This window comes from Chiloscyllium plagiosum, chromosome 30 (assembly GCF_004010195.1).
Source record: "Chiloscyllium plagiosum isolate BGI_BamShark_2017 chromosome 30, ASM401019v2, whole genome shotgun sequence".
Lineage (NCBI taxonomy): Eukaryota > Metazoa > Chordata > Chondrichthyes > Orectolobiformes > Hemiscylliidae > Chiloscyllium > Chiloscyllium plagiosum.
In genome coordinates, this window is record NC_057739.1 from 33,673,122 (window position 1) to 33,686,218 (window position 13,097).

The 13,097-nt window shown below is 36.3% G+C and overlaps 1 protein-coding gene across 3 annotated transcripts in view; it reads right to left on the bottom strand.

Moving 5' to 3' along the window:
• Positions 1 to 13,097, bottom strand: part of c5 (complement component 5) — a 128,656-nt gene that overhangs the window by 109,593 nt on the left and 5,966 nt on the right. For 2 of the 3 annotated variants that reach the window (XM_043720297.1, XM_043720299.1), the window contains exons 3-7: positions 10,465 to 10,627; positions 9,571 to 9,641; positions 9,170 to 9,261; positions 7,056 to 7,138; positions 3,790 to 3,880 (exon numbers count right to left, since the gene is read on the bottom strand). In XM_043720297.1, the coding sequence (XP_043576232.1) occupies positions 3,790 to 3,880; positions 7,056 to 7,138; positions 9,170 to 9,261; positions 9,571 to 9,641; positions 10,465 to 10,627 (500 nt within the window). Of the gene's footprint in view, positions 1 to 3,789; positions 3,881 to 7,055; positions 7,139 to 9,169; positions 9,262 to 9,570; positions 9,642 to 10,464; positions 10,628 to 13,097 lie in introns of those variants that run through there. The other variant, XM_043720298.1, reaches the window with a different exon arrangement.

Here is a 13,097-nt window from a genome sequence, read left to right on the forward strand (position 1 = left end):
TTCCAAATCTAACACCTGGCCAGGCTCGTTACCCAGTACTAAATCTAAAGTGACTTCGCCCCTTGTAGGCCTGTCTACATACTGTGTCAGGAAGCCCTCCTGCACACACTGGACAAAAACCGACCCAGCTATAGTACTCGTACTGTAGTGATCCCAGTCAATATTTTGATAGTTGAAGTCCCCCATGACAACTACCCTGCCTCTCTCACTCCTATCGAGAATCATCTTTGCTATCCTTTCCTCTACATCTCTGGGATTATTTGGAGGCCTATAGAAAAATCCCAGCATGGTGACTTCTCTTTTCCTGTTTCTAACCTCAGCCCATACTACCTCAGTTAACGAGTCCCCAAACATCCTTTCTGCAACTGTAATATTGTCCCTGATCAACAATGCCACACCTCCCCCTCTTTTACTATCTTCTCTGTTCTTACTGAAACATCTGAATCCCGGAACCTGCAACAGCCATTCCTGTCCCTGTTCTATCCATGTCTCCATAATGGCCACAATATCGAAGTCCCAGGTATCAACCCACGCTGCCAGTTCACCCATTTTATTTCGGATGCTCCTCGCGTTGAAGTACACACACCTCAAACCAGGTTTTCGCTTGCCAGTGTCAGATACTTGATTTTGGACTGAAATGGCAAATGACATTCATGCAATTTAATACAAGCAATGATGACCTTCAACAAGAAAGAACATAACCATTACCACTTGATATTCAAAGGCATTGCTATTGCTGAATCACTCATCATCAACATCTTGAGAGTTACCAATCATCACACACTGAAATAGACCAGCCATATGCATACTGTGACAACAAGTCAGTAGCTGGATATACTGTGGCAAGTAAAAGCTCATCCAACAAGGCATAAGTCAAGAGTATGATGGAATACTTTCTACTTGCCTGATGAGTACAGCTCCAACAACAACCAAGGAGCTTGAAATCACAGAAGACAAAGCAGTCTTTTTGACTGGCACCACATCCACAAACATTGATTCCCTCCACCACTGACACACAGTAGTAACAGTATACACATACATCTACAAGATGTACTGCGGATATTAACTAAAGCTCCTTAGGCAGCACCTTGCAAACACACCACCACCACCATCTAGAAGGACAAGAGCAGCAGATTAACGGGAACACCACCAACTCCAAGTTCCCCTCCAAGCCACTCACCATTCTGCCATGGAAATATACTGTTATTACTTCACTGTCATTTGGTCAAAATCCTGAAATTCTCTCCCTAACAGCATTGTGAGTGTACCTACACTGAACGGACTGCGACAGTTCAAGTTTCTGAAGAGTAAATAGAGATGGGCAATAAATGCTGATACAGCCAGCAAAGCCTACATCCACTGAATAAATAAAAAAGAATGTCAAATGTTGCAATATAAGCTCCAGCTTTGATACGGCATCTGCACAAATACCTTTGAATTAGTTTGCTTTTGCAGGTATCTTTAGTGTGTGGGTTGGACATAACTTTAACTAAAATCAAAGCTGATGTGCTATGACAGCATAGCTGAAGTAATACTTGGCTATAAATCCCATTATACATGACATCTACATTTGTAATTGGTGCTATGTAATTGTGTTGATGAATATCAAATGATCTATTATTCCACATGCCACACTTGCTGTTATTATCCAGCATTTTCTGTTTTTATTTGATTGCTGAATCACTGGTTAAATGTATTGACTCAAAGGATTCTCCCATTTGACTCTTTGGCCTGTGTACAATTAATCCTCCTGAGGCAATCACACTGTGTGCTTCTACAACATCTGATGGAAAGATAAAATAAGTTAACTAGAATTTCTAAGAGTGATTGTCACCCAGGTTCCCCTGCTGGAAAGTGTGAGCTTCTGGGTATTACACAGAGCAGGATCTGGCTAGCCATGGTGGAAGTGAATACTGCATTGTTTTCATTGGAAATTCTGATCTCCCTACATACAACTTAGAATGGCACAAATGAAAACCAAGTACTAAGCCTGGAAATGCATTAATTATTATATATGATGTCACAATAATAGACCATAGCCCCAGATTACTTGCTGACATACTGAACTACACCTGTACAGTGTCAGGAAAGCCAGATGGATTTAGAAGGAGGAGATAATGAGGGGGTGAATACCCATCTCAGCAGAAATCCATCTCCTGTGAATTGTGTCCCAAGCTGCAGAAATGCTAATATAACCTTTGAAAAATATACCAAAAAAAATTAAAAACCAGCTGTGTCCCTTGGTCTGTGTGAGTTAGTGGGTTGATGTGCTAGTGTGGACCAGGGTGCTGTGAAAGTCACATCTTAACAGCAACTGTTAAACACCTCTCAAGTGCAGGTAAAAAAAATTAGCGCTCACTCTCTTGCTGAGTCCTGGAGACTATGCAAACTAATTAAGTTACCATTGCAAAGAAAATAATACAAATGCCTGTCAGATAACTTCAGAGTCAAAAATTTTTCAATCTTCTGATTCACTGACAACATCAATATTACTGATATCATCCAACTTAATAGGTGCAGTATTCCACCATCTCTGCATCATAGAACCTAGAGTCTGATTTGTGTATCTTTTTAACTCTTCTATTTTTTTCTCAATTCACATTTCTAATCTGTGTGCATGCTTGTCATATTTTATTATCTTTAACCATGTTTAGTGACTAATCAACTCACACTCTCTTCAGCTCAAGAATGCCAGCTGAATTTGGCTCCTTTAAATATAGAAATAAGATTAAATCGAGAAAAGGTATCCACAGGGGAAGGGATCCTTTTTAAATTAATCTTCAACTGAGAGAGGCTTGAATTAAGAAGAGATGAAACTTCACCTCTCCTCGCCCAGGAATGTAAAGGACTTGTAATGAATTGGAGACCAATTATAATAGCAAGTCTGCTCATGAAAGGTACCACCAGGCCTTGGTAAAAATGTTGTTCAGCAACAGAAATAATTTTTTTGTGGCCTCAGTAAAGCAATTAAAATACTAAAGAATTATTTAATAATATAACTACCTTTGGAGAAAAAAATACTTATTTCGTGTTATGAGGTTTAATCAAGTTTCTAAAACGTTGGGGTTTGGCTCAGGTGCAGAAAAGTTGAGAATCCTTGCAATAACATCACCTTCTTATGAAATACTTGGATTTTCATCTGATAAAATTGTACTGCAATTATCAATATAATGTAGTGAAACTCATTCCTGAAAACAGAACACCTGTTTTGTAGTAACACATTATGTAATGGTCACTACAGAAACTAACTTATCCTTATGAATATGCAGCCATTTTTCTATTCTTAATCACAATTTAGTATTTTTTAATGTTTATAAAAGTATTTTGAAAATTATTTTTGAATTACTATATCTCAAGAGGGAAACATGAGTAAAACACATTAATACACGGAAATGATCATACTGGAGCTCCATGTTCAGGTATACCAGACTGCACGCCACTCACTAGTTTTACTGGTTTGACTTTCTGGTTCAAAACAAATTTACAATCTAACTGAATTATTCCCATGTAAATAGGTTTAAAATCACATATTGCAGCCACAAGTTCCAATTCAAAACCATTTTTACACAATAGTTACTACTACATATGTTTTACATGAAATAGATTCATGACAACATATTAACAGCATCATTAGCAAAGAATTAACATGTTCTTCATATGAGCCTGTCTCAGTTTCTAAACTTTTTGAAGTGCTATAACTACCTTAAATAATTGATTAGTTTACATAAAAGTTATCAATTAAATTAAATATAATTATAAAGGACAGAGAAAACACCAATCAATAATTACCTTGCTGTTATAGTTATTGTAAATTGTTCAAATTCTTTAAACGAAATGTAGTTTTTTTCTGGTTTGATAGCAATCTGAAAGGTGGGTAACACTGAAAAAATATAAATTGGATTACGTACCCCTTCAACCATAAACTCCTTTTACTTGTTTATTGATATTTCTAGCTATTTGGTTGATTAGGTTGAACTTTTAGATTGTTTCTTAAAGCATTCTTTAATGTTGTGAATATGATTTATAATTTAGTAGATTAACAATAATTAGAATTAAGAACTATCCTAATTTTGGTAAAATTTTGACAAATATACACAAATATACAAATGGCACAATTCAATTTAAAATAAGAATCAAAATATTTAATTTACTTTAAATCATTGGACCGATCACTAATCAACTTAATTATTGCTTGCACACAATCAAACTCTTATTGGTTTCCTTAAATTTTCTCTTTATTCAGCATAATGATTCAACAATATGCCCAGTTCAACATAAAGCAATTATTTTCAGTATCCTTGATTTTACAGTGAAGATATTGGTTAGGCTGTCAATTTTAATCATTATATGCCTTTCCTGCACATGCATAACCACAAACTGCTCTTGAGATCACTTCCATCATATTCAAACTTCCCTTTGTTTCGTGTTGGAAAACTGACTGTAGACCCAATTCATCCTATAAATATTCTTTCCCTTTGATTTCACACTGCCATTTGTGTGCCATACAGTGAAATGTTTACCTCTGTTTGACTCATTAACTGCTTTTGCAGTGCTCCCCACCATCACATGTTGACTGTGTCACCTGCTGTGCTAAAAAAAGCTAAACTGCAGAAGGTAGCAGTAACTCTGTGCTAATCCAGTGTGCACTAAGAACGCAATGCGAAGCTGACAGAGGCCAACAGCCTATAAGAAAACATTAAGGTAAGTGAGCGCTAAGAAAGCAAGCAAAGAGCCATAAGGTGTACATGTCCATGTTAGCACTAAAGCATCCTGTGTAGGTACATGAGATGCATTGTTGTCCGTGCTTGTAGAGTATCTGGCAAAAGTATGCAAAGTGTTAGGAGTCTTTCAGTTTAAAAGATAAGTGTTGAAGGCTTGAGTGGTGTCTGAATTGATCTGGAAGCATGATGACATAGTGAGTTGGTGTGTTTGCTAATGTGAGGTTCTGTGGGTGATGCTTCTCGGAAGATGGTGACCATGGACCATTTAGGCATGTTCGGCAAAAAAACAGGTGCATAATTGCCAGAACAGGCATTTGGCAGATGTAGTAACCAAGTACACACTTTGTTCCACCAGCTGAGTTTTTTGGTGTAGGAGATAAGAATTGCAACAGGCTTTAATGAGATGCAAATGAGTGAAAATAAAATAGTCGCCACTCAAGAGTGAGATTCTGATTTTCCTATTTAAGGCTTGAAGGGAAAATCAAGAAAATTTTACTTGACCTCGAGAATATTTTAATTTTTGCCCTATCTTTTGTCCTATACTTCCACCACACCAAGGAGGAGAAATTCTGTCCACAATTCTTCCTAAATTGAAGCAGTAAATGCTGAACCTACTCAACAGATCTCACAGAACGTTGATGAATGCGAAACATTAATTTTGTTTCTCTGTCTGCAGCTGCTATCAATCTGAGTATTTCCAGCATGTCATGTTTTGTTTCAGAATTCTAGCATCCACAGTACTTTTCTTTTGGTCTCTTCCTTCTCAGAGTCAACTAAGGTGATGTGATGGAATCGGTGAGAGAAGTTGAGATGATAAGCATCACTCCAGCTGTATGTTGTAACTCTTATATAGTTCTGGATGCCACAATGTAGGAAGGATGTGAACATATTGGAGAGACCACAAAAGTGGTTTACAAGAGTGGATCCAGGCAGGAGGAACTTCATTTATGAGGACAGATTGAAGAAGTTGAGATTCTTCTCCTTGGAGAGCTGAAGACCAAAAAGAGATCTGATAGAGGTTTTCAAAATCATGATTGAGCTGGATAGATCAGAAGAAACTGTTCCCACTCGAACAAGAAGAAGAGGGAGTAGATTTAAAGTAACCTGCAAAAAAGCCAAAGGTGAAGAGAGGAAAATCTTTTCTCTCAGCGAGTAGTTAGAAAATGGAATGCAACAAAGCTCAGCAAGTCTGGGCTGTATCTGTGAAGAAAAATCAAAGTTAACGTTTTGGGTCCAATGACCCTTTTAACTCAGATTTCTCTCCACAGATGCTGCCATCCCTGCTGAGCTTTTCCAGCAACTTCTATTTTTATTTCTGATTTACAGCATCTGCAGTTCTTTTGGTTTTTATTTAGAAAATGGAATACACAGCCTGGAAAGGTGATGGAGTTAGATTCAATCCAAGCATTCATGAGATCATTGGAAATTATTTGGATAAAAATAATATGCAAAAAACTAGGAGATGGACCGTTGGTCATAATGCTCATTTCACAAGCTGGTGCAGGTACAATGGGCAAAATGGCCTACTTCTGCATCACAGACTTCCATGACTCTGTACATTAAAGTATTTTAGCTCAAAACACATTTCCTTAAAGTATTATTGACATATCCAAACTATCATTACAGAATTATGCAATCAATTTTAAAACATGCAAGAAAATTTGATCTATTTAATTCAAAATTGATGACGAATTAATCTGCAACTATCATTATCTTATTAGTGGTTAATACCATTATTTGGTAATGAGATGTTGAATAACCCATACTCTTCGCATTAAAACAGAAAAAGTAGCTTGTACTTGTTGATTTAAAGAGAAGTGATGGTTTCCCTAGTTGCTAACGTTTTTGTTCCTTCACATTTTGACTTTCCTGATTAGTGAACACATTCCTCTTCAGTTTTAAAATATTCTTGCTTTTATCTATTGCTAAGGATCTTTAGAAAGGTTTGCCATGTGGCATTATATAATCTGACAGGAAGAATGTTTTTCTTCCAAGCAACAATCAGAGTGTAATTCAGTCAAAGAGAATGCCTTATTTTTCAATAAAATACAATGTCAAATGAACAGGAAATATTTTCTAAGTTCTGGTAAATCCCTCTGCAGGTGTAGTAACCATTCTATGATCTTATAACATCTCTCTAAATGAAACCACACTTTTCAAAGATAAAAGTTTGATGATCTCCATGAACACATAAAATGTGTATCGGTGGACTGTTATAACTTAAAGCAGTTCTTTAGTGCAAAATCAACTTTCCCGTTGAGGCTTTTTGAAAATCAAAAATAATTCAGAGAATTCATACTCATTTCACCTAGCTAATGTTAGAATTTTAAGTACCATATTCTTTGATCTCGAATTGTGTTGAAGTAGATGTTGAGAAGTCATTTTTGTATACAGCTTCTATTTTCCACAAACCATACCTGAAAAGAAAAATCAGTGCAATTTAAATTAAACAGTATTCTTAATTCATCTGAGCTCTACATAAATAGTTGTATTTTGCAAATACATTTCAGATTATCTGTTAGACAATTATATAATGGACATACCATTTCTGCTCTGCTGCTGAGGACTAAGAAACACAAGTTTAAATTATGAGCATCAAAGAAATACATGAAATATAGACAACTTATTTTAATATTATAGTGAAAAAAAGTAGATTATTTTATCAGCATGCATTGTGGAAAAGAAAATCACGATGGAATTAAAAGTATTGACTGAATTCCCATCAGAAAATGCATAGATAGGAAAATAATAAATAATCTGATGGGTTTGGAAGGGTAGGTCAGATGCATTAAACTTTCTCTTGCTCAAAATATTATGTCACTGTGATCTAGATTTTTATTCAACACAAATTTAAATTATGTTGCCAATCAAATTAGCTTCTTGGTGATAAAGAAGAGAATTGTAAGTTATTTGGGTTGTCTGATAGCCCACACCATTAGGCAGGAAAATTCTAAAAAATAATAGTGAGGACATTTAAAATGTGAGTTGGGAGGGGTGATATTGGTGGCCTGCTCAGAACCATAGTCTATTAAGTGAAAAAAAGGGAAATGAATTCCCAAACAATTTTTTTCACGTTTCTTAAATAAACAATTTAATTCAAATGTAATTTGGAGATGTACTTCTGAGGCTTCATAAGGCTCTGGTCAGACTACATTCAGGGTATTGTGAGCAATTTTTGGCCCCTTACTTCAGGAAAGATGTATTGGCCCTGGAGAGGGTCCAGAAGAGGTACACAAGAATGATCCCAGGAATGAAACACTTAACATATGAGGAACATTTGAGGATGCTGTGCTGTTCCAGCAATAAAGTTTCAGCTTTGATCTCCAGCGTCTGCAGACCTCACTTTCTCCACACAAGAATGATCCCAGGAATGAAACACTTAACATATGAGGAACATTTGAGGATGCTGGGTCTGTACTCAGTGGAGTTTGAAGGATGAGGGGGCATCTGATTGAAGCTTACAGAATACTGAACGGCCTGAGTGGACATTGGGAAAATGTTTCCATTGGCAGGAAAGATGAGGATTCAAGGGCGCACCCTTAGAGTAAAGGGAAGACCCTTTAGAATGGAGATAAGGAGAAACTTCTTTAGCAATAGAATGGTGAATCTGTGGCATTCATTGTCAATGAAGGCTGTGGAGGCCAGGTCATTGAGTACATTTAAAACAGAGATAGATAAGATCGTGATTGTCAAGAGGATCAAAGGTTAAGAAGAGAAAGTGTGAAAATGAAGTTGAAAAACTTTTCAACCATGATTGAATGGCGCAGCAGACTTGATGGGCTGATTGGCCTAATTTCTGCTCCTATGTCTTATGGTCTTTTAGTCTCAAAATTTATTTTTTCTAATTGTTCTAAAGTTATGAAAGCTAAGCAAAAGAAATATCCAATGAGATTTTCAAATGCATGGAAACAAGAACAAAAATACACACCTTCCAAATGAAGTAATTTTGCAAAGAGCATATTAAGAATTATAGATCTTATAGCAAGTTTTTCAATGCATATTTGATGTAAGCTTTTTTGGTATATAGTAAATGCTAAGTTTTTATTGTTAAGTTGGAACTTGTTTCTGTTTATCTGGTTCAGGGATGTTACAGTGGAGAATCTTTGGCCTGTGGCATACATCAACCATTCAGATTAACTGCACTGTTTCTGAGAAATCACATAAAGTTTATTCAACTTTGCACCATTAATGCAATTTTACTTCAATTATAGAGCAGCACCTTCATCACATTGTATTCAAAGTAACAAAATTGGAATTTAAAATTTACTTGGCCCTGTAAACCATGCATGCCATGGCAGAAGTGTAATTGGTCTTTCAGGTTCATATGAAAGAATTCTGAGACTTGTTTAAAATCAGCAGTTTACTAGTAGAATTTCCAAAAAGCATAAATGTGTACCTTCTTTGTGTTTATCAAAGCACTAACAATAAAAATTTACATAACAATTTACTTAGGATTAGATGGAATCTTGAAGTCAGGTGCTGAGATTATTCCAGTAATATCTTCATATTCAGCATAATCTACTTTTACTCCATCTGGATCCTTATTAGCAAAACAAACATAATTGTTTTAATTTACTTTTCTTCATCAAGGTTTAGATACTTCTTCATAAGTAGTTATTAATAACAACTTTAAAATAAAGTATTTATGAAAGAGATTTTCAACACACATGCTGCATATCAAGTGATCATTTCTGCAATTATGCCTAAAGTTGTCAACTTTACACTTATTTGAATGTCAGATTTCTGCTGCTGTTATGTTACATTTTGGCATAAAAATTCATGATTTATAACTATAACACATTAACTGAACCTCAATATATTAATCATTCTCTAAATTTAAGGAACTCACCTGAAAAGTGATAGCAACTGGTCTTCTGGCTGGTTTCATTTCTTCATTCAGTGAATAAATTCGAAATTTCACTATGTAAATAGAGCAATAAATCATTTGAATGAAGCTAAAAGTAATGCAGTTTTCAAGTTTAACAGTTACTATATGCTATTTATTTTACTTTCACTGGCAAGATTCTTTACTCTCCCTTTTCTACGCTTATCCTAAGCTCCCTGAAATTGAGCGAGAAAAACAATTCCAAAAATAACAGTCCATGAGACTGGCAATCACACTGGCATTGCACCCACTGGTGACTTTCCAGAGTGAATCTTCTAAAATATGAAAGACTTAACAACAATCTAGGTTTGTTCAATATATCATCTCAGTTGCATGACACTGTAATCTTTTACTTTAGGTTCTGTGACTTATGGTCCTATTCCACAACTACCTGATGATGGAGCAGTCCTCTGCAAGCTAGTGCTTCCAAATAAACCTTTTGGAGTATAATCTGGTGTTGGGTGATTTTTAACCTTTTCCAAAGTGAGCCCACTTACTCTACATGGGCTGTTAGATACTGTACCACTAAGGACAAATCTTTGACATCCTTCTTCTATATGCAACTGGAAAAATGGTGCCTCATTATCTTTTCTTTTGGGCATATTTCTCTTGCATTTTATCTACTCCCCTTGAATCTCCACCTACATACACCCATCCAAGATAATGAACACAATATCCATCCTAAAAGGTTATTATAGAGGGGACAAAGAGAAAAGGTTATCACATATAAAATGAGGGAGGATTTTACTGTGGAAAACGAACATAACAAATTAAAGCATGAGGTTCAGTTGAGAATGTGACTTATATCTAACTGAGGGGAGAACTCTGCAGTTGGAAAATTAAGATTAAGACTCATACCTGATTGATCAGGTGTATACACAGGTTTGTCAGTCTGGATAAAGAGTAATCCGTTATGGTAAGTCACTGGCACTTTTTCCTCTTGATTAAAGTCTGCAGAAAGTGCTCTTAAGTACACATATTGTTGTTCATTTTTCTTTCTAGGTAAATCTTTTGGTGAGATCTGTATAAAATAAAATCACATTTATTTTTTACTTTTGATAATGCACAACTAATGCTTTTGACATTTGTATGATGTGACTGCACTTCAAAATTTGATTATTGGATTTTTCAATACTTCACATAAATGAAAGGTTCAATCATTGAAAGAGTTTAATGCATAAAGAAGTTCAGTTCCAAACTTAATTTTTCCTTTGTGATTTCAGTTTTGTATCCACAAACTTTCAGACTTATTAGGAGTCAAAAACCAAGAAAAACTGAATTTTTCTGCATTTTTAACCCTACAATCATTTGTTATATTCATTTGAGTAATAGCCCACAGTTGTATAAAGGTCAATGGCTATAAACATCCTCAATTTTTAATATACTGTAGTTTGTTACTAGTTAAAATATTACCTGTGAGTTATGCATCAAAACAGCGCTTATGTGATTTCTGATAGTGCAGCCTTTTTCTTTTCTTCATTGACCCTTACAGCATTCAAACCACAGGCTCAGCTGACATTGGGTTGTTTTTGATGAAATAATAATAAGGAATAGGCTCAATTTCAATGCCATAATGGAATTTTGATGAGAGCACCTTGTGAGCTTATCATTATGTTCACCTAACATCTGATGAGTGCAGCAAAAGCAGACAAATCTGGAACTGAGTGCCACGCTACCTGAAAGCTGCTTATCTAGTTTAAACTTTATGGCATTGAGAAAAAGAAAGAATCTTCATGAACTCATTAAACACTGGCATGGTATACGGAATCAAAGATACATTCCACAGTTTAGGACTGTTCATGGACATATACCTAAATGTTGTATATTCGAAATGTAGTGACAGAAGAGTTACTGAGATGAGTACCCAAAAATGAAAGCACAGCTGCGAGCTGCTACTGAAAATCGCAAATAAACAAATAAAGATGTTGCTTAAGAGAAAATGGCTGCAACTATTTCTTTGCCAGCTCTACTTCAAATTGCAGGGGATGTGAGAGACAACTGGCAATTTTCCCATGTCCTTTGGTAGCAATAGTTATGGACTTGTTGAACAGGAACATATTAATATTCTTTATCACTTCTGGGAAGAACTTGTATTCTCCCCTAAACCTCTTTGAAGAACAGAAAGAATACAAGACAGAAATTTTAAAAGTGTCGACAAAGGCTCACTTTCAGCCCCAAATGAACATCACATTTGAACAGTATATACTTAATACTGGGGAACAATGTGAAAAAGAATCCATAGATCAATACATAACACAATTGATTCAACTTGTCAAAAACTGTGAATTTGTGCAATTAAAGTGTGAGCTAATTAGAGACAGAATAGTATCTTCTCTTGCCTGAGGTGCAGTGACCCTCTGGTTAAACTCACCACCAATCATCTCTCTGATCAACGCTATGCTTCTCTGGCATTATGGTGACTTTTAGGTATAACTGATACAAAAGTTAAAGCCTACCTATTGAGAAAAGACAGACTTACACTTGGGAGAGCAATTGATCTTGAATCCAAAGGGTTTTTACAAATATTAAGGACAAAAGGGTAACTAGGGAGAGAATAGGGCCCGTCAAAGATCAGCAAGGCAGCCTTTGTGTGGAGCCACAGAAAATGGGGGAGATACTAAATGAATATTTTGCATCAGTATTTACTGTGGAAAAGGATACGGATGATATAGACTGTAGGGAAATAGATGGTGACATCTTGCAAAATGTCTAAATTACAGAGGAGGAAGTGCTGGATGTCTTCAAATTGTTAAAGGTAGATAAATCCCCAGGACAGGATCAGGTGTACCCGAGAACTCTGTGGGAAGCTAGAGAAGTGATTGCTGGGCCTCTTGCTGAGATATTTGTATCAGCGATCGTCACAGGTGAAGTGCCGGAAGACTGGAGGTTGGCAAACGTGGTGCCACTGTTTAAGAAGGATGGTAAGGACAAGCCAGGGAACTATAGACCAGTGAGCCTGACCTCGGTGGTGGGCAAGTTGTTGGAGGGAATCCTGAGGAACAGGATTTACATGTATTTGGAAAGGCAAGGACTGATTTGGGATAGTCAACATGGCTTTGTGCGTGGGAAATCATGTCTCACAAACTTGATTGAGTTTTTTGATGAAGTAACAAAGAAGATTGATGAGGGCAGAGCAGTAGATGTGATCTATATGGACTTCAGTAAGGCGTTCGACAAGGTTCCCCATGGGAAAATGATTAGCAAGGTTAGATCTCATGGAATACAGGGAGAACTAGCCTTTTGGATACAGAACTGGCTCAAAGGTAGAAGACCTTTGAGCCAGTGGTAGTGGTGGAGGGTTGTTTTTCAGACTGGAGGCCTGTGACCAGTGGAGTGCCACAAGGTTCGGTGCTGGGCCCTCTACCTTTTGTCATTTACATAAATGATTTGGATGCGAGCATAAGAGGTACAGTTAGTAAGTTTGCAAATGACACCAAAATTGGAGGTGTATTGGACAGCGAAGAGGGTTACCTCAGATTACAACAGGATCT